Here is a 21,846-nt window from a genome sequence, read left to right on the forward strand (position 1 = left end):
AAAGTAGAGCTGGGCAAGGGGGTTGGGGGCTGGTGCAACAAAGGGAAGCTACGAAAAGAGATGAGACCAGTCGAGGAGACAGAGCATCAGAGATGACTGGGTTCTGTGGCTCCCAGAGTGTCAGAGTCCATCATCTTCAAATGTAAAATGGTGGGGGTGGTAAGTGTGGCTGGGACCCTTAGAATTGGGGAACGCTTACCCACACTCCCCTGGGGCTCCACTTTGCACAGTGCTGTGTAAAGACTGCATCAAAATGGAGCGTGCCAGTGGCACGGACAGTGTGCCTGCTCCCCACGAGCACAACTGGGCAGACACAGAGATTCTAATGGGCACTTTGGGGTGTTGACAAAACACCTTGTGACTGGTCAATGTAGCAAAAGGGGCAGTCTGGGCTAGGAGGGTACCTGGGGCCCAGGTCAGTTTAGACACCCATCCCTGTGGCTGAGGAGGAGTGCTGGGGTTCTCACCTGCACAGCCTGGCGTCTCTGAGTCAGCACTGAACACACCAGAGAAAGAGCCTTGTCTGGATGCTGGGAATCAAACTGGGAGGAGGAGCCACTAGGGTCCAACTCCAGGGAGCTCTCATGACCAGAGCCTTGGGCCACACTGTCCTCTTCTTCTACCATGGCCTGAAATCCAACACAGCAGGGTCACCATCTTACTGACCAAGGCCTAGAATCCATGTAGAGGACTAACATGTCAGCCTGGACAAACCTGATGTTTTCTCTCTCAGGTCCTCTCCCTGGGGGGTGGGAGGAGGGTATCTTAAGAGCAAAAAAGGTTGGTTCCTTCAACTCCTCAAACCAACTCTTCCCCTTCGGTCACCCAAACCTCGAATGAGCAACAAGACTAGCACCCCTTGAACACCCAAGGAATAAATGACGGAAGAAGAGGTTGCTGAGGTAGCAAAGGCCAGAATCCAGCCGCTGCCTGAGAACTGCAGCTAGCAGTAAGAAAGAGGGCGTTTTAGCAGGCAGTGCCAACACGTGAAAGCTTAGCTACTCCTTAGGGCTCCAGTCTTCAAATGTACTCAGACAATTCCTCCCCACAAGACCTTAAGTCCAGACTCCTCTAGGCGCACCTGAGAGGACGGGGAGGTCTGGGGAGGGTGAGGCTGGACCGGTTACTGTGAACCGGAGGCTTACCAGTACCTGGGTTATGTCCTTGAGCATTTGCTGTAAAGACAGCTTCTCCTCTTGGGCATTCCTACTTAGAGATGCCTCATGTTCCATTAATTCTGCGTGATTTGCCTCCTGGACAGGGAACCAAATAGAGCCTATGAGCCAAACTCTCAGAAGAGAATTTATCATTCCAGGCCCCAAATTAACCAGAGTCTCATTCTGTCTATTCTGTCAATCCCACTTTTCCCCTGACCACGTGTGAATGCTAACACTGTCCCAGGATTCTGAAGACAATGTGATGTGGTGATTAAGAATTCAGATTAAGGGATTAAGAGCTCCAAATTAGACTGCCTAGATAAGAGTTCTTGTTCTATCACTTACTAGCTTGGTAACCTTAGGCAACTCCTTCTTTGAGCTTCCTTCTCTCTAAAATAGAAATAAGGGGGCTTCCCTGGTGGCACAGTGGTTGAGTCTGCCTGCTGATGCAGGGGACACGGGTTCGTGCCCCGGTCTGGAAAGATCCCACATGCCGTGGAGCAACTAAGCCCATGCGCCACAACTACCAGCCCACGCACCTAGACCCTGTGCTCCGCAACAAGAGAAGCCACCGCAATGAGAAGCCTGTGCACCGCAACGAAGAGTAGCCCCCACTTGCTGCAACTAGAGAAAGCCCGTGCGCAGCAATGAAGACCCAACGCAGCCAAAAATTTTTTTAAAAAAGGGAAAACTTAAAAAATAAAATAAAATAGATATAATTAACAGCAACTACTTCATAGATTTGTTTTGAGGCTTGAATGAAAAAACTGCAAGTAAATTACTCGACATAGTGTTTGTCACAAAGCAAATGTTCATTAAATGTGAGCTATCATTGGATGAAGGATGGCTGCTGTCTCTGAACAGCAAATTGGCACTTGAGACTTAAGGCCAGAGGAACCTCTAGCCCCAAGGCCAGCAATAAATTTGAACTCTCAAAATGTCCCCTCCTCCTTCCTACCTTATTGTGCTAGTGAAGGCTTAAAGACGCAGATTTGCAGCTATGTTTTTTTTTGGCCTATACAAAATTTGAACCAACATTTGTAAATTGAGAGATTTTTCTGAGCTGCGAAATTCATAAAAATTCATAAAAATCTGAATTTCTGGCTTCTCTCAAAAACTTAACATATGGGCCACACCAGCCCCCATCCCTACATGGCAATAATTTACTGAAGTTGAATAGTGGATGCCTCCTCCAGATGGGACATATATTCTTCAGGGTCCTGCAGTCCTCACCACTCGTCACTGTTTCCTTACTATTGAGATCAAGTGTTCCCTGTTATACTGAAAACTAAATACGACAACACTGGAAAATCAGAATTCTTACAGCTGAACCCACTTCATTTATATTACCTGGGCCCTGCGGACATCTGAATTTGCAAATTCCTGAACAAAAAGAAACCAAAAAGGCATAAGCATGTCTAGCTCCCAGCTGATCCTAGCTTGGATGAGAAGACTAGGGATATGTATGTGGATAGGGGTGCAGGATTTGCCTAAAATCAGAGATCTGAAGATTCCTAGAGATGAAAGGAAACGTGCAATCAAGCCAGAGGTCCTAACGTCCAACCTTAGAGAATCCCTTTGATAACATCCCTGGCAGATGTTAAGCCAGTGACACAAACCTCACTCCTTCACAAGACAGACTGTTCAACTACCGAGCGGCTCCAGCTGCTCTACCACCCTGTAACTTCCAGTCCCTGGCAGTGATTGTGCCCCGCTGGCAAACATTAAACAAGCCAACTCTCTTCCCTGGTGTCAGTCCTTCAGTTATGTGAAGGCAGCCATCACGTCTTCCTCAAGCCCTCCTTCTCCAGGCTAACCACATTCATGCTCCTCAGGTGTTTCCCATATGACTAGGTTTTGAAACTCTCCAAACATCCCCACCTCCTACTTGGCTAGTGTGCCTCTTCATGTGTCTCACTCTCTCGGAAGAGGACACACTGCATGCATGCACTGCTGTAGTTTCCCTAGGAATATAGTAGGGACGGTAGACAGCTAATGTTTATTAAATAGATAAATGAATGAGTTAAATAATTTTCAGATTCAACCAAAATTAATTTTTTAGCTTTAGGGGATTTCATCAAGGAACATTTAACTGGTATCCTGCACTCTCTGTCCATAAAGCTCAGGAATTTACAGGCCCACTCCCAACTCTCCCAGAACAAAGGATCACGAACCAGGATCTCCATCGTCTCTCTCAGAGCCTTTACCATCTTTTCATAATCTTCATTTTGCTTCTGAGACTGGGTCAGTAGAGCGGAGAGCTCGGTCACCCTGAAGAGAAGAGCACAGCACAGTTACCTGGGCACCCACTGATGTGGACAGAGCTATGCAGCGCACCCTAACCCAAGCCAGACACCCCCACTGCCACCCCCCAGAGTCCCTTGGGTGCCCCCAGCCCCTGCACTCCCTGAATACATGATGCTATAGCCTTGAACTCAGGGAGGGGGAGCCAAAAGCCACTCAGACGCATGCAGGGATTTACCACATCTCAAGACTGGAACACGTGTTTGGGGGCCCGAGAGCTGAAGGAAAGCCCTGGACCAGGCCCTTCCAGACCCCGCTTGATCTTGAAGTCAAGCACCCTGAAGCCAACAAGAACATCAGAATTGCCACATGGGATAGTCCCAAGGTCCCTCAAGCCCAAGGTTCTAACTCCGATAGAGAAAGAGGAGGGGCGAATTGGGAAAGATTATGGTCAACCTCCCTGATACTAACCTCAAAGTTCAGGGAAATCACCAGGCATCTTTATCACCTAACACCATATCCTGGAGCTCAGTACCTGGTGTTATATAAGTAGCTAAATAAATATTTCTTGAATGAAGTTATCAAGGAGCTTAATTTTTTATTTCAAAGTCTTCATAATTTTATTCTGTATCATCTTTAAGAGCTTTAACTCACTGTATGGTCATTCATTTAGTTATTGTATGACTCAACAAACATTTACTAAGTGTCTACTATATCACAGATGAAGTGCAAAGCACAAGAACACAAAACTTACTAAGACATGGTCTCTGTCCTTGTGCTTCCCAGTGCCTTCACAACCCAAACAAAACAAACTGCAATTTACATACACCACCAATAGGTGGTGACACAACCCTAGCCATGGGGTATAAACTGAACTTTGCCCCAAGATTCAAACGGAGCTCTTTGCTTGTGTCCCTGCCCTTCTTATCATTTTTTAAAAATCTATTTTATTATAATCCAAAAAATAAAAGAGCCTAACCAAAAAAACCCAAAACAGAACTAAATAATCAACGAGATCAATGCTGTAACAAGCATGTCAAAAGACCATAGGGGGGACTTCCCTGGTGGTGCAGTGGTTAAGAATCTGCCTACCAATGCAGGGGGCACGGGTTCAAGCCCAGGTCCAGGAAGATCCCACATGCCGTGGAGCAACTAAGTTTGTGTGCAACTACTGAGCCTGCGTTCTGGAGCCCGTGAGCCACAACCACTGAGCCTGCGAGCCACAACAACTGAGTCCACATGCCACAACTACTGAAGCCCGCGCGCCTAGAGCCCATGCTCTGCAACGAGAAGACACCACAATGAGAAGCCTGCACTCCACAACGAAGAGTAGCCCCGCTCACCGCAACCAGAGAAAGCCTGCATGCAGCAATGAAGACCCAACGCAGCCAAAAATAAATAAATAAATAAAGTAAAAAAACCCCACAAAACCTAAATGTGAGAAAAACGTACTTCTTATGTAATCTTTTTAATTCCTGCTTCTGTCTTGAACTCTTTTTTATTCTTTAGTAGATTTGTCAAATTAAATTGAGACTCTCAGGTGATTGTCCCTCACCTTGCCCTTTGTTAGAGTTCGTTCATCTCTTCTCATATTTGTGTTTGTCTTCCTGGGTGGACTGGAGCTGCAACTGAGTTGGATTTCTGATTCCTGATTGCCAGCACAGTGCCTACTGACAGTGCTCACTAATGGTTTGTTGAATGAATTAATGTGAAATTTAAAAACAAACTCTGCTATCCCCAGAGGAGTGGAGGGAAGATTTGGGCACGGGTCATAAAAGCCAGATTAGCCCTTAGTCTTGTTCTGTGTGATAACAGAGAGTGAAGCTTCAAATAAGTGACTCAGGGACTTCCCTGGTGGTGCAGTGGTTAAGAATCTGCCTGCCAATGCAGGGGACGCAGGTTCGATCCCTGGTCCGGGAAGATCCCACATGCCGTGGAGCAATTAAGCCCATGCACCACAGCTACTGAGCCTGCGCTCTGGAGCCAGCGTGCCACAACTACTGAGCCCGCGTGCTACAACTACTGAAGCCCGTGCACCTAGAGCCCGTGCTCCGCAACAAGAGAAGCCACCACAATGAGAAGCCCGTGCACCGCAATGAAGAGTAGCCCCCACTCGCCGCAACTAGAGAAAGCCCACGTGCAGCAATGAAGACCCAACGCAGCCAAAAATAAATAAATAAATAAATTTATTTTTTTAATGTATATAACAACAACAAAAAAGACCATATGGGGGCACAGTAATGTAACAGGCTATCAAGGTCATAGAATAGGTGACACTTAACTATGCCTTAAAGGATAAGGCAGAGAGAGAAGGGAGAGAGGCATTCCAGGCTAAGGCCAACATCTACAAAGGCAGGGAACATGGAAGAACTTGGCTGTTCTGGGAATGGCAAATAGTTTGGTGTTGATAGAGGAGAATCACAGCCAGCTCTGTAAGTCAACAGGAGAGAAACTGAGCTGCAAGATAGTCTGAGGGCAGAGGGCAGTGACACGGCCCCAGCTGTGGCACTGGGTTTCAAACTAGACTCCCTCTGGCACATCTCCTTCCCCTCTTGTGGGAGGAATGCTCTTCACATCTCCCCCACCTATCTTGACTCCCTAAAGGAGTCAAGTTTCTCTTAGTGAACCCCTCCCAGGACCCAGGCCATCTCACCGATCCTGAAGCTCAGTCTTCTCCAGATGCCCTTGACTCTTCAGCTGTGTTAATTCCTGACTCCTTTCATGGGCTTCCTTCTCCAGCTCCTGGGTCCTGGCTAGTAGCAGCATCAACTGGGATGGCTCGCTCCCATTCAGTCTCCCAGATCCATCAGATTCCCGAGACTGTGGTGCTCCCACAGTCAGGCGCAGACAACAGGTCAACAGGGAACCTGAAAGCCTCACATGCTCAGCCTTGAGCTCCGTCAGGTCTCTGAGTACAAGCAAAGAAAGAGCAGACTCCAACAGGGACCAGGAACAGGAAAGGGAGCGTGGAGGTCAGGCCCAGGGAAGCCTGAGGAGCAGATCTGGGAAAAGTTATCTCAATCCAACAATCCAACAATTCCATCCCTCCCCAACTCTTCCACCCCTGCCTTTCCCCCACAACCTGATTCCCTTCTATAGCAGCCCACTGTCATGCGAATAGAGTTGGTAGGGGCAAACCTCCTCCCGTCACACCTCCACACTGACCTGTCAGTGGCTGACTTCATTTCCAGGAAGTGGCGACGGAAGGTCACCACCTCCCGCCACAGACTGAGAAGGCGACCATGCTCCCCTTTCAGGTAGCCCTTGAAGAACTGTGTGTTCAGAAACCCAGGTCATATCAAAGGGCAGAGGACGTCTTTTGCCAACACAGGAGTCTTGGATTCCTCCTGACTATTGGGGGGAAGTGGAGGGACTTAAAGGAGATAGCTTATGAATGGGTGTCTATGTTCAGGCGATGCTGAAGTGTTTAATAAAGTTAGTGGGATTCACGAGGTCAAAGGGCCTAGGATGGTATATGGCCTTCTTTGAGCTAGATTAGAAAAGGATAAACAGTAGCTGCTCAACAAAGGGGAGCTCTGACCATCATCACCACAGACTTATAATGAGTATTAAATGATATAACATATGTAAATCACCTAACATAATGCCTGACACAGAGCAACGGCCCAGGAAACATTAGTTTCCTTTAACTGGGATCTGAAAATGTCTTCCCCATTCAATTTCAGTAGCTACCTCCTTAGCATCTAGATTGCAGACTTCCAGATGAGGCGGGGTCAGTAAACTTTAAGATACATCTAAAACCTATGCAGGAACAGAGTTGCTTTGAGTGTCATGCTACCTGCCAGCAAAACCTCGACTGGGCAGGTAAGCACAGAACTAAGGTGACAGCCCAAGCAGGGCAGAGCTGCCAGCATGAGAGGTAAGGACGGCCAGAGACTTTAACAACAGCTTAGTTTCCATCCAAGTCCTGAAGTTAACCCCTTCCAGCACTGACCAGGCAGCGCCCAGACTGCAAGTCCTCCTCTCACCATTCCTGCCCACTGTTTCTCTTACCTCCTGCTCCATCTGCCACTGGCTCTCCTTCCTCATTAGCTCATCCCGGGCCCGGCTCCAGTCTACTGTCAATTTTTCCACATCTTCCCGAAGCGCATTATTCACCACGTCAGCTTTTTCCATGTGCAGCCGAAGCTGGGTGTTCACCTCCGCTAGACTCTCACACCTGCACTGGGGAGGGGTAGGAGCAAGTACTAAACAAAGGTCTGAGCCAACCCTTGGACCTCTTGGAGTAAGATGACAACCACTGGAACTTTCCATTGCCAGGAACTGGAGGGCTAAGGCTGAAGTCCTTGGTTCTAATCCATGTTAGCCCTCGAGACAGAGGTTTTCCATCAACCTTCTCTACCCGCCTGCCAACCACCCAGGCCAGAAAGTTGGGGCCCATCACCTCTGTTGCTCCTCCTCCAATCGGGTTAGCAGCCGTTCCAGGTTTGGCTCCTCCACACTTTCCCACCTCTGAGGGACCGGTCCCTTAGCCAGACAAAAGCAAGCTTTCTTTATTTACCTCCAACGAGAACATCCCACAGACCAATTCCCTGATGCCCCCTTCTACTGCAGCCTGCTTATTTTTTTTAAAGTTCATCCGTTTATTTTATCTTTATTTTTGGCCACACCGAGCAGCTTATGGGATCTTAGCACCCCTCCCAGCCAGGGATAACCCCACCACCACCCCCCAGAAGTGAAAGCGCAGAGTCCTAACCACTGGACTGCCAGGGAATTCCCCAGCTTTCTTTTTATTCTCTCGCCTTTGTTAGTAATATGTCTCTTTTCTCAATCACTGCATTTTGCAAGTAAACCCACTGCATCCCTCTCTCCAAACGTAAACCAGTGACTTCTCCTGAAAGATGGCATTTGGTAGTGAAAAGAATTTTTGACCTAAGAAGCATAAAATACAGCTTTCACTAATGGTCTTGGCTTCTACTACACTAATTTTTGGACCTTGGGAAGTTATAACTTCTCTAAGCCACAAAGTCTTCAGCTCCAAAATGAAGGTGATATCACTCCCCTGAGAAAGTTGCTTTGCAGGTTAAGTGGCATAATTCTATGACAATGCCTAAGGGTGCCTGGCCTACATAGAATGGTACATAGTTAAGTCTCGTCCTTTCCTTCCTGAGAGAACTCTTCCGAGGGTAATGTGAGAAGATGCTGAGAGGGAGCTGGAAGAAAGGCAGATAGGTCTTTGAAAGCCAGTTCTACCCAGCCCACAGCACAAAGAAATCTCTCTGCCACAAATACGTTTTTTTCAGGCCTGCAAAGGCACACATCTCTCCAAGACAGATAAACACTGACACCTCCTGGAGGAAAAATGCATCTCTTCTCTCGGATTCCACACCCCTTCCAATCTGGTAATATTAAGTCTCCTAAAGCTCCTTTTGTCCTTAGAGAGCCCGGGGTTGGAGTCTGATGGGGCAGAAATAGCTAGGTCCTGTGAAGGTATCTGATGAAGCTCTCAGGGGCTGACGAAAGAGAGGCTTCTTCCAAACACCGCCTTATCACACCCCAGCCTCCCTCAGTCGGCAAATGAGGCCTAACTATACTCCCTGAGGGCTCAGGAGGAACACAGAAGAGCCTCACTCACCCCAGTGGCTTCCAGCCGCTTCTCCAGCTCTTGGCACCAGCTCCGGTACTGCAACACCTGAGGCAAACAGAGCAGGACACGGCAATGGGCACGGCTGGTACCAACAGCCCAAAGCAAAGGTCCCCAAGGGTCATGGGCAAACGCGCTGTGAATGAGGGACTGGGTGATGACAGTGAAGTGAGGCCATAACATCTTACAGTTTCCATTTGGTCATTTAATCATATGTTCTATACAGCTCTTGTATTGGAGAAGGAAGTTCATGGGCTTTGGAACCGGAAAACTTAGGATCAGATCCTAGCTCTAGACTAGGAGAGCAATCCTAGACAACTAACTTAACCCTCATGAAGGTCACCTTTGAAAGGGACATCGCAGATGGCTGGTGGAGAAGTTGTAGATATCAAAACAGAGCTGTTTAGGACATTCCCACCACGTGGCTCCATCTTCTGCAAACCTCATCCCGCTTCAGTCCCCAGCCCCAAGTGTCCTCCTCTTTCCCCTTCCTGAAAGGGCAGCTGCCTCACCTTGGCCTGCAGCTTCCTCACGAGGGTTGCTTGCCTTTGCTGAGCCTCCTGGGAGCTCTTCAGCTTCCGCCAGGAGGCTGCTTGGTTCTCTGCCATCTGCTGCTGTAGTGCCAGCACCTGCTCCTCCAGCATCCGCTGCAGTGACCGGGGCTTCATATTGTTCAACCCAGGGCCCCCTGTCTCCATGGGGGCACCAGACAGAAGTCCACAGGTCCCTATGCAGCCAGAGGCTGTTCGCTCCCAGCAGGCTCTCTAATCATTGCTGTGTCCCTTGGACCTCCTCTTGAGCTGGGGACTAAAGCACACAGTGGAGATGAAAGAACTACTTAGATGACTCAAATTTATTCAGGAAATACTCATTAAGTCCAGTAAAATTGGGCTGGACAAAGTACAGTACTCCTCAGAGCTTTTCAAATACTAAGATGGACCTAATCTCTAAAGGGGGGGGGGAAACGTGATGAGCATCATTTCCCAAATTTATTGGACCATGACACAAGCTCACAGGACTAGTGTTTCCTGGCATGACTTTTGTAACTCTGCACTCAACCAAGAGCTCCTAGTTTACCATTGCATCCCTAGTGCCTGGCACAGTGCCTAATAAACATCTGCTGAATGAATCACTGAAGGTGATTTTAGGCTAGCAGGGGAGATGGACACAATTACCATGCAATGTGGTCTGTGCAGTAATAACAGAGACATCACAGGATAGTATGGGAAGACAACAGAAGGACATTTAACCCAACCTGTGGGGCTGTGAACATTGTGAATCATCATCATCATAATTAATACTTGTTAAGTGCTTCTATGGGTCAGTCACTTGAAGTGCTTTACACATACCATGTCATTTTGGCTTCACAAGAATCTTGAAACCTTCCAATGCTTTCCTATCATACTTCAGCATTGGTACTATTTTAACTTTACATATGGATGAGGAAACTGAGGCTTACAAAGGCTAAGCCTTAGTTGAGAAATCAGAAAGGTTAAACAATTTGTCCTAGTTCACACAGTTGGCATTTGGTTGACTAGGGATTTGAATACAAGCAATCTGACTCTCTGACAGAGAGTAGCAGGCATTTCAGGCAGGGGAACCAAAAAACAGAGGGAAGAAGGGACCAGCTTCAGCAGGATGGCAAACCCTCCTCATCCACCAGGAGATGGGCCAGAACAGGGCAATGGGGGCAGGTGAGGGAGGCCAGCCTAACCAGTGACTTCAGAGACACCCAGGAGAGGGGGAGGCAAGATGACCAAGAGTTTGGGGTGCTAGTCCAAGTTCTGTCTCTAATGGGCTCTAGGACCTCGAGCACGCCACTTCCTCAGGCTCCTCATCCAAAAAGGAGGGTGCCCAGCTCCATGACCTCTGAGTTGCTTAGGCCTCTAAAACACACGATAACCTGGGGGCAGAGGAGGGGGGTAGAGTTCTCTCATCTTATCAGCCCTGAGACACCCATCAGCAGGTTTGAGGAGTATCTGTATTTCCAGCTACCTATCAAGAAAGTGGTCTATTAGAGCTGCCTTCTTGGCAGCATCAGTCTCATAATCTGAAGAAAATGGCATATACAGCAAATGCAAATGTAACATTTGCACATACAGTGGGAGTTTCAGGGGCCCCATGTCCCTTTAATGCACCAAACTGTTGATCTTCTACATCCTGGCTCAAATGCCACTTCCTATCAGGTCCTCCCAGACGTATCCAGGAATAATTTATCCGTTTTATAGCCATATATACAATATATATAAATTTATATTTAATGTATAGAGAGAATGTCTATGTTACATCTTATCATTACTATTTGTCTATCTTCTCCACTAACCGGTGAGTTCCTCAAAGGCAGGAGCTAATTCATTTTGGTCATTAGTAACTTGTCAACAACGCATAATGAAGAAATGCATGTGGGCCTCACTCCTGGCAGATCTAAACCCTTGGCCAGAGGTTACAAATGTAGCCTGCGGGTTCTTTTCAATCATTGTGTGGCCTATACAATGGTTTTTAAGAACTTAAGTTAGGTGCCAACATTTACCATTGGCAAAATACATATAAAAATTCATATTTCTGGCTCCTTTGGATAATCAGCACATCTAGTGACCCTTGACCCACATTCCCACAAGGTGACAACAGGCTGCAGTGCAACAGTGTCTGGTCCCTTTAGATAAGGCATATGCTCTCCAGTTCACCTTAGCCTCAGGCCCCTGCCCTGGCCTAGCCTCTCCCTCACACCGATAGCAGATTTTAGTTGTCATGTCATTGCACTTGTGCTATTCTTTTTCTTATAACAGGGTTACAGAGGAAAACTCAGCTTACTAATCACCTCCTGGGCAACTGCAGATACCCGGGTTTGCTGAGCTTGTAGTAGACAGTAAGGAAAGGGCATAAAGTAGGAAGAGTAGAGTGGCACCAGTAAAGGCGTAGTGGCACCAACACCCCAGGATGCCTCGTCCTAGCTGATCAACTGGGTTAGTACTTCCAGTGTCCTCCCTTTCTGCCCTTCCACCACAGCTGTGAAATGCTGGCTCAATCTCTCTCTTCTGGTTGGAGGCACAAACCTGCTGGGAAATAGCTCTTACTGCCAACACGACTAACAACAAGAGTAGCTCTGAGATGCTTCAAGGGACCTGAAGAGCCTTTTCTCTCCGAACACTGTGAGGGATGGGCCAGGCTTTTGCAGAGTCTCAGAGGCCCCAAAGGCTCCCTAACCCTCCTCTGAATCCCTACCCCCAAAGCATTCGGTTAAACCCCATGAAATTGCCAATATCTGCCCTTTTTTAAACCTAATGATAATTTCACGTAATTCAACCTAATATAATAATATTATATATATTTATAATCATATATTTATATATATTATACAAACCTAATATATAAGCAGCCCTCTCATAGTTCCTGGAATTCTCCTGTTAAATCCTCTTTTATTCTTTTTATTTATTTATTTATTTTTGGCCACACCTAGTGGCTTGCAACATCTTAGTTTGATCTGCGCCCCCTGCAGTGGAAGCTCAAGAGTCCTAACCACTGGACTGGCAGGGAATTCTCTAAATCCTCTTTTAGAATAAGGCTGTTGTTAATGCGTATACATTATTTTAGAAAATGATAGTAACACTTCAGTAAAAAAATGGAATTATATTAGAATTATATGATTATTTTACTTTAGCAGATAACTTAAAAATTTTAGAGCTATTTAAAAATTTAGTCCAACCCTCTCATTTTACAGATAAGGAAACTGAGGCTTACAGAGATGAAGTAACTTCATTTTGTTCATATTTTATTGGTATGCCCCACTTACTTCAAAAAGGATGTGAAATTGTAGCAAATGTACCATACTAATGTAAGATGTTACTAACAGGGGAAACTGGGTGCAGGGTACATAGGAACTTGCTGTACTATGCAAGTTCTGTAAATCTAAAATTGTTCTAAAAGTTAAGTTTATTTAAAAAATGATTTGAATTGTTTTATGATTAATGCCCCCCCCTCTGCCAAAAAAAAAAAAAACAGGAATAAAAAGATGGAGGGAACAGAGAAAAATTACACTAGGAATTTTTCTGAAATTGAGATTCAGTTCTGAGCTTCCTCAAGACACAGTTCAGCACTTTTCATTAACACACTGTCGGATCAGCCAGAGAATAAATAAACAAGCATAGCTCCAAAAGAAAGGTAGGTTTCAATGGCCCTCAGGAAAGGAAAAGGTCAGTAGCTGGCAAATGGTAACAGACTGAATTGCATTCAATGAGAATAATGGATGTCAGTGTGCTCCGTAAACTGTAAACCACTGAATAGATGTTATCATTACCACAGGAAAAGGAAAAAGATTCACTTCTTTTATACGTTAATTTATCCTGTAAACACTCATGAATTCCCCAGCTTAGCATCAGGTAACTGGCCACAGTGAGGAAGACTGACTTCCTACTTTTGCTAGGAACCAGGCTGGGAAGGGCAGTGACCTCTGAACCTAGAGTGAAGAGTGAGAGAAGAGTGACATAAATTATATATTTTGTCTCTTCTCATCCAAATTCTTCCAAAAGGAGTATTTAAATAAATTAAAAATAGCAGCAACACCACCTAAACTTGAAGTAGAGGTGTAAATGTTACAAGGACTAAGAGGAGAACTGGTATTATTAAACAGAATTTGTCACTTAAAGCAAAAAAGAAAAAACACGTGAGGGCACAGACATTTTATTTCCTGAGCAAAGAAACTGTGTGTATATATATATATATATATATATATATTTGTCTGCAGAGACAATTTGTTTCTTATTCCAGAAAAAAAGAAATTAGCACACAGCTCCTTATATAAATCTCATATGTGGGGCCTCTCTCTCCGTCCTCCTCCCACCTCTAAGGCCTCTCTCCCCTTAGTCTCCTCTGCTGGCTCCTCCTCACCTCCCCACCATCTCAAGGTTGGAGGCCCCAGGGCTCAGGCTTCAGACCTCTTCTCCACTTACATTCATTTTCTAGATAATCTCATCCAGTTTCATGGCTTAAAACTGTACCTATACACCCATGACTCCCAGTGTTACATCTCCAGCCCATCTGGCACATCACTCTCCTATACTAAATCCAAATGTTTATTTAACTTCTCCATATAGATGTCTAACAGGCATCCCAAAGTTAACTCATCCAAAAGTGAACTCCTGTTCCTCCAATCTTCCCCATTTCGGTACGTGCTAATTCCATCCTTCTGGTTGCTCAAGCCCAAAAGCCTTACAGTTATACTGACTCCATTCTCCCACAGCCTATAACCAACCCATTAGCAAATCCTGTTGGCTCTACCAGTTCCTATCGCTTCTGACCCACCCCCACCAACATCCTGAGCCAAGCCACTCTTGCCTGATGTGGTGGCTTTAAGGTATGCCCACAAATTCTTTGATACTCCTCCCTTCAAGAGGTGGAGCTTAAACTCTCTCCCCTTGAGCATGATCTGGAATAAAGTTAATGAAGCTGAATAAAGTGGAAATGACTTCCAAGACAAGGTCATAAAAGGCCTCCCCTCTCTCTAGCTCTTGCTCTCTCCCCACTCTCTCTGCTGTGTCCTGAGGACACCCAGGCAGTCCTGTGAAGAGGCCCAGTGGTAAGGAACCACATCTTGGGAGCAGACCAGACATCAGTTTGACTGCGATCTCCTGAGAGATCCTAAGCGAGAAAGAGCCAGCTGAGCTGCTCCCAGATTTCAGACCCACAACTATATGAGATAATAAATGACTGCTGTTTCAAGCTGCTAAGTTTTGGGGTAATTTCGTGCATAGCAATAGATAACTAATACACCTGGACAACTGCAAAAGCTTCCTAGGTGGTAGCAATGCTTCTACCCTTGCTTTCAAAATTTGCTTTTTCTCAGCAGAATAGTCAGAGTGATCCTTTTAAAACAGTGACAGGGACTTCCTGGGTCGTCCATTGGTTAAGACTCCGAGCTTCCACTGTAGGGGGCGTGGGTTCGATCCCTGGTTGGGGAACTAAGATCCCACATCCCACATGGTATGGCATAAATAAATAAATAAAGCAATAAATAAATAAATAAATATTAAAACAGTGACAGATTCGGTCACTTAGAACCCTCCAGTGGTTAATCAAGAGCAAAAACCACAATCACTGTATTGGCTTACCTGGTCCTAATTATTTGATCCCAGCCTCCAATTGTTTTAATTCCATTTCTTACTCCTCTCCCCTTTGCTCACATCCCTCCAGCCACACAGCCCTCCTTGCTGTACATGCTTGGAACACACCAAGCCACACACGCATCCAGGGCCTCTTCTTCCAGTTATCCTCACGATTGGCTCCCTTGCCACCTTCTCTGTTCAAATGTTCCCTTCTCAGTAAGTTGTTCCCTAACCACCCAATATAAAATACCATCACCCCTCCACACAAACTGGTATTTTTCTTTTCTTTCTTTTTTTTTTTTGGCCGCACCACGCGGCACGCAGGATCTCTTAGTTCCCCAACCAGGCATTGAACCCGTGCCCCCTGCAGTGGAAGCGGGGAGTCTTAACTACGGGGCTGCCAGAGAAGTCCCTGGTATTTTTCTACTTTCCTTACCATGCTTCATCTGTCCCTATCTGAGTATTATGTGTACTATATCTAACCCAATGTAAATTTCCCAAGTGCAAGAATATTGTTTTGTTGACTGCTGTATTCTCAGCTCCTAAAACAGTGCCTAGTATATAGCAGGTACTCATTAGATATTTGACTAAATGAATGGATATAAGAACATTAGGCAACATGATCCATATCAAAGGTCTTGCAAAATGCTGACAATTCTATAACCTTCTAAAAGGTAAAACAAACAAAAAACCCCAAAAGAAACAGATCATGTAGTTTGTACAGCACTTTACTCTCTCACAATTATTTGCAATCTTCATAAAAAACACTTTGGGAAGAAATTATTGCCTTCATTTTATGGACAAGAAAACTAAGGCTCAAAACACGGAAGGGGTATAACTGGTCAGCGGCAGAGCAACTACTGAACCCCAATCTGCTTCGAAACTCTAGGCCCTTCCATTACAAAATGCTGCCCCCTAAATCATGAAATATGAAATCACAGCTCTGGGAGGGACACTTTCTAAAGGGTGTGAAATGATGAGGTCTAAGTCTTCGGCTGTCTGATGGACAAGGACCAAAGAAAGGTAGAGTGTGACTGAAGGAACAAGGGCTAGCACCAGGTTCTAGTTCCTCGTGAATTCACTCTGTACATTTGGGAACATCAATTCTCCTTTCTAAGCTTTCTCATGTGCATCATAATCTTGGCCTCCATAACTCATGGACCTAATGTAAACACCAATTCAACAGACATTTACCAAACCCAAAGGCAATCTAGGAATTATTACATGCTCTGGGGACGGACAGCCTAGAATTCATATCCCAGCTCCACTCACTTATTAGTTGTGGGACTCTACGCAAATTGATCTAAGAGTGCCTTAGCTTCTTCACGCATAAAATGTGAAGATATAGAACCCACCTTATGGAATTGCTCTGAGGATTAAATGGGCCTTTACAGGTAATGCATTTCGTAGCATCTTTGTGACTGTTCAATAAATATTAGCTATTATTATGATCATCACGTGCTAGACCCTGGGATACAGATGAAAAAGGCAAAGCATAACGCCCCAACAAGTGCACAGCTGTAAAAGAGAAGCAGGAAAAGTAACTCGGTGCAATGAGTGCAAAAACCCAGCAGCGAGCTAACTGCGCCTTCAGAAAGCAGTTGGAAAAGGTTTCTGAGGAAGTGCTATTTAAGGTGGGTCCCGAAGAATGAGCGTTCCAGAGAAGGGTGGCGAGTAGGACTGGACTTTCGGACAGATCACATGCAAAGCCCCAAAGGCAGAGGGAACCGCAAAATTCTGGGAGCCAGGAGCGGGACGCTTAGGAGAGCGCAGCGCCTTATCGGACAACCCCGGGCTCGGAAGATCCCTTTTTACGCGGACTGGACTGCAGAGTGTTGGCGGCAGCAGCACGCGGACACACCCGCCTAGGACAGGTCCCAGCCCCTCTCTGGGCCTCGGGCTCCTCCCGGGGAACTGGAGGCCGCTGCCCGAACGGAATTCCCTAAGGCGCTCTAAGAGGGCCGGCCTCTGGGCCTCAGACCGTTAACCCGGGCACCTCCCGCCTGCCCTTGAGGCCCCACCTCACCACGCTCGGCTCCCGCAGACTCTTCGGATGCTCCTCAGCGCCGCAGCGCCTGAAGCAGCAGTTAAGGCCCGGCCGGGGGCGGGGGCCCACCAAGGGGCTGGGGCGCAGGCCCCGCCCCTCAAACTCCCGCCCTTTCGAAGGGCCCCGCCCCTCCGTGCAGCACGCCTAAGGACGAACTGCGCCACCTAGGGGCCTCCGCCATGTTGAGTACTGGCAACCGACTTAAAAGTGTGGCCCAGAAGAAAAAAGGGGATAATATTAAGAGATATTAAGATTCCCTCGCCAGAAATGTGGACAGCCAGGCTTGCTGGATTCGAGCAAGGGAAGTCTTAGTAACAGAAAAAAACTGCCCTCAATCATACCCCTTTTGGCTTCGGGATTACACATTGCGCATGTGTATGGTCACCTGGTTCTAGGTGCGCCTGCGCACTGTTCCACCCACAAACCCGAGTACAATTAACAAGGGCGCTTCGTCGGGATACAACTTCATCTTCAGACCCCCGAAGCCCCAAAAGGCTTCAGGCAACACAACACTTACAGCATAGTTACTCAGTGTCATTTGAACACACATGGCTTTGAACAGGGTGTTTTCTTTGCCTGAATGTCCTGCATCCGTCCGGAGAACTGCAGTTTGTCCAATTTTATGCGTAAACCTGATTTTCTCTAGGGGACTCTAGAGGCGTTTTTTCCATAGCGTTTTGTGCGTAGATTATCAATGCACTTTCATTCACCTGTCTCTCTTCTCCACTCAGTGGGTCTAAAGTTTTAGTTGGGATTAAAAAAAAAAAAAAAACTGGGGAACTTCTTAAAGTGCAGTCTCTCGGATTCCCACACTAGAGAGTCAGTAAACCAGGCGTGGAGCCCGGGACTCTGAATTCAACCAAATACCTTGGGTGATTCCCGATGCGTTGGGAACATATTTTGAGAAACACTATATAAGACTGTGTATCTGTAGCACCCAGCACAAGGCTTAGTACAAAATAGGAGCTAAGTAAGTGCTGAGTGAATAGATGTATGTATGAATGGATAGCAGGAGTGAAACAGGCAATTCACAGCCAAAGGGAACCTGAAAAGAGAACACTTTGATAAGAGTATCTTTGTATTTTTCTCCTATAAGAACAAAACAAGTTCTTAATAGTTACCTTGAGAAAAAGAGAAAGTAAGTGGGGGTGGGGGTAGGACAGTGATTCTTAAAGGCAAACTATGCTGAGAGGGAAGAAGAAACATCCCAGACATTGGACAGACGAAAGGATGCAAAGACTCAGTTGTGTGGGAGTCCACCCCAGGGAAATATTCTCCCAACAGGTTGTGTGCAAGAATGTTCACTACAGTATTTGGAATGTTACACCAACTTCAGGGCATTTGCAACCTCAGGGAGATGGCATACTTTGCCATCTCCTAAACCAGTTTACCCCAAACTCTTGGATTAGCTGACAACTTCCCCTCCTTCAGGTCTCAACTTAAATGGTACTTCCTCAGCTAGGTCTTCCCTGATCATGTTATGTAAAGTAATACCCTATCATTTTCTATTGCAGTACTCTTTTCATAGTACTTTTTACTTACTTATTTTGGTTTACCTATTATCTTTCTCCCCCTTGAAAATTTAAGCTTCATGAGAATAGGAGGCTATGTCTGACTTATTCTTAGCATTTAACACAGAGCCTGACACAGGGTAGGTGCTAAATAAGCATCCATGAAATGAATGAATGGAGTCAGCCTCAGTGTTACAAAGGTTAATGACATAAAATCCATCAACAAACTACATAATACACTTTAAGACCATGAAGAATAAGCAAAGAGGATTAAAATAAACAGTGATCTTTGATTTTTGTAAAAGGGAATTCGTTCATTCATTCCCTTATTCATTTACTCATTCATCCAACAAACATTTATGGAATATTTGTTATGTGCTAGTATTGGATAATAATACAATGTATTAACAGCAAGTTGGAAATTGTATTAAAACATAAAAAAGTAGTACAACTGGGTATTTTGTCTGGGCCAGAGGAGAAAGTGGAGTTAGCTGATGTGTGAGAGTGGGTAGCATCCCCCCTAGAGATTCTATAGGCTTTGAGAGTACATCAGCCTTCAAACATCCTATGAAGTGCCAGGAATGTTTGGGACAAAAAAAAGTGTTCATATACAGCACTTAAATTGCTTGGGACCCAAGAGCCCTGTAGGGAAAGACTTAATCCAGCCACAATTAGAGTCTGGCCGTTTTCAAACCTGTCTGATGAACTAGAGTGGGGAGAAGGCCTCAAAGGAGGCTGGATTGGAGGGAGAGACAACGAATCAGTTGAAAGAAAACCAACCGTGGTCCCCTCCAAGTGAACTGGAGCTCTTTCTTTATGCCCTAAATTCCATCTCTGGGAACATGCTTTTTATCTCAACTCTTTTCCAGGACTGTAAAGTGGATCCTGCACCCCAGGCTTGCTCATTATTTATAGATATTCCCCCTGCCCCATACCAAGAGGCTGCCTGGACTGACTGACTTTCTTTCTTTTTAAACTTACATATGTGGAATTTCAAAGTGATGGACTAAAAACCCATATATATCTATCTATCTATATATATTTTTTTCTAGTAGCCTAAAATCTGTTTTAACGTTCTTAAATCCTTTAGCTATGGTGTCAAGAGAATGGAGGATAGAAAATTTGTGTGGAGGTATTTCTGGCTGTGAGTCCCCACCCTTCTCAGGGAAGATGTAACTGCTTCAGCCAAGTGATTGGAAGAGGGGCGTTCCAGGAGGGTATGAGGTACCACATCCCAACCCCATTGCAGTTGGGGAGCATAATGACCAGATCTACCTGCTGCCCAGGAAATCTATCAACAAGAGACAAGCCTGCTAACTGATTTGGTGGCAGACCCAGGAGAGTGCTGCTGTGTTGGGGTTGTCCTGCTCTCCCAGAATTTGTCAGGGAATGTTTTCTGTAGGCTGGATGGAGACTAAGTAAAAGAAGGAGAGCTGCATAGGCCTATCCTGGGTCCTGTTCGGTAGGGCCTCCTAGAGGGGTAAAGGGACTCCAGAAGTGAGAAGACAAATGACCATTGGCAATAGAGATGCCTTTGCTAAGAGGAGTGCAGGAGAGGGCTCCAGCAGGGAATCCCTGAAGAGCCCATAAAAGCCCTCCATGATGCTTTGTTGATGGACAGAAACAGCTATAAACATCTGCCAAACCCAGAAAGCACAAAGCCAGCTACGACACGAATTCAAAGACTTTTCCCACCCCTTGCTCCATCTTCCTCTCCATGTCAACACTCTGAGTGACTAAGGTGAGCTGAGGATGACAGGGGAAAAATTGAGGGAAAAAAAATAACCCTCAATCATTCCCCTCTTTCTCACTGCAAGCTAACTGCCAGAAGCAGAGCTCGAGGCACCAAAAGAATATGGCATCTCGTAATAGATTGTGAACCACTCGCTGCTTTCCATCAGAGTCCATTTATTTATCATTAAACAAATATTGATTAAGAACCTACTATGTGTCAAATCCTGTGCCAGACACTGGGAGAGACCCAAAGAACAATAACACATGGACCCTGCCTAGAGCCTCCGTCCACAGACTTAAGTAGAGACAGGTGAGTAATGTATATTTCACATATTTACAGGGTGGTAAATTCTATAAAGAGGGAGTGGCTGGCTTCATAGAGGTGGTGACAATATAACCTAATTATGAAGGATTAAGCTGCTGAGCAGACAAAGGCAGGAAGGGCATTCCAAGCAGTGTTCATGGAACAGTGATGTGCAAAGGCATGGATGTTTGGGGAATGCCGGGGATTTCCTCTGGGCACTCCTCTGGCTGATTCTGCCACTTGGTTGTATCGTATGAGTCTCCTTGGGTTTATAATTAGATAATAATACAATCCCCTCCATCAGCTGGCTACTCCCCCTGTGGCGCTGACCCTGTCTCAGTGGGCAGGTCTCTTTCCAGTCCTTGCCCCTTCCCACTGACCAAGTCAAGCTCTAAATACCCACTCACCCAGGCTTGACATTTCTTTGAAGTGGGTGCCATTTGCTCACCACTGTTCAGGGCTTGGGCAGTAAAAAGATGTATAGGGACAGCTCCCATAGGACTGGGTCCTCTCTTTCCTCAAAAAAATGAGCCCTTAGACTTCCCGGGTGGTTCAGTGGTTAAGACTCCGGGCTTCCACTACAGGGGGCACAGGTTTGGTCCCTGGTGGGGGAACTGAGATCCTGCATGCCATGAGGTGTGGCAAAAAAAAAAAAAAAAAAAAAGTTAAGAAAAAGATGAGCCCTTAATTACATTCTAACCTGAGACTCTATCTGCTGCCTCAGGTGACACAGAAACTAAACTCTAAGAATCTGGACAGGAACCAGGTGGAGGAACATGGCAGGAAGAACGTCGGGCTTGGAGGCAGACACGCTCACCTGAGTTTGAACTCCTGGATCTGCCTTGTGTTTTGAGCAACCCGCCTCCCCTCTCTGAGCCTCAAATTCCTCCGCTGCAAATGGGGATAATAACACTTACCTATTAGAGTTTTTACGTGCAAAGTGGGAGATAAAGTAGATGAATGGAGGGAGGAGTGGAAGGAGTCCAGCAAGAATCTGAGGTTTCTGAGCTCAAGAATGACAATAAGGTTTCCAGTTCCCTAACTATTAACAGTGATTACCTCTAGGCGGAGAGAGATTGGGGAGCGGCTTCTTTTAATTTAACACCTTTTGGTATTGTTTCAATTTTATTTTTTTTACAATGAAAA

The 21,846-nt window shown here is 45.9% G+C and overlaps 1 protein-coding gene across 6 annotated transcripts in view; it reads right to left on the reverse strand.

Moving 5' to 3' along the window:
- Positions 1 to 17,214, reverse strand: part of CEP250 (centrosomal protein 250) — a 49,801-nt gene extending 32,587 nt beyond the window's left edge. For 2 of the 6 annotated variants that reach the window (XM_060120453.1, XM_060120451.1), the window contains exons 1-10: positions 17,126 to 17,214; positions 9,519 to 9,813; positions 8,998 to 9,054; positions 7,807 to 7,889; positions 7,416 to 7,581; positions 6,567 to 6,673; positions 6,055 to 6,309; positions 3,332 to 3,428; positions 1,152 to 1,253; positions 468 to 629 (exon numbers count right to left, since the gene is read on the reverse strand). In XM_060120453.1, the coding sequence (XP_059976436.1) occupies positions 468 to 629; positions 1,152 to 1,253; positions 3,332 to 3,428; positions 6,055 to 6,309; positions 6,567 to 6,673; positions 7,416 to 7,581; positions 7,807 to 7,889; positions 8,998 to 9,054; positions 9,519 to 9,704 (1,215 nt within the window). In that variant the 5' untranslated portion in view covers positions 9,705 to 9,813; positions 17,126 to 17,214. Of the gene's footprint in view, positions 1 to 467; positions 630 to 1,151; positions 1,254 to 3,331; positions 3,429 to 3,639; positions 3,716 to 3,872; positions 3,931 to 6,054; positions 6,310 to 6,566; positions 6,674 to 7,415; positions 7,587 to 7,806; positions 7,890 to 8,997; positions 9,055 to 9,518; positions 9,814 to 17,125 lie in introns of those variants that run through there. The other 4 variants (XM_060120452.1, XM_060120454.1, XM_060120456.1 and 1 more) reach the window with 4 other exon arrangements.
- Between the last annotated feature and the right edge of the window lie 4,632 nt (positions 17,215 to 21,846).

This window comes from Mesoplodon densirostris, chromosome 16 (genome assembly GCF_025265405.1).
Source record: "Mesoplodon densirostris isolate mMesDen1 chromosome 16, mMesDen1 primary haplotype, whole genome shotgun sequence".
In the NCBI taxonomy this organism is placed as follows: Eukaryota; Metazoa; Chordata; class Mammalia; order Artiodactyla; family Ziphiidae; genus Mesoplodon; species Mesoplodon densirostris.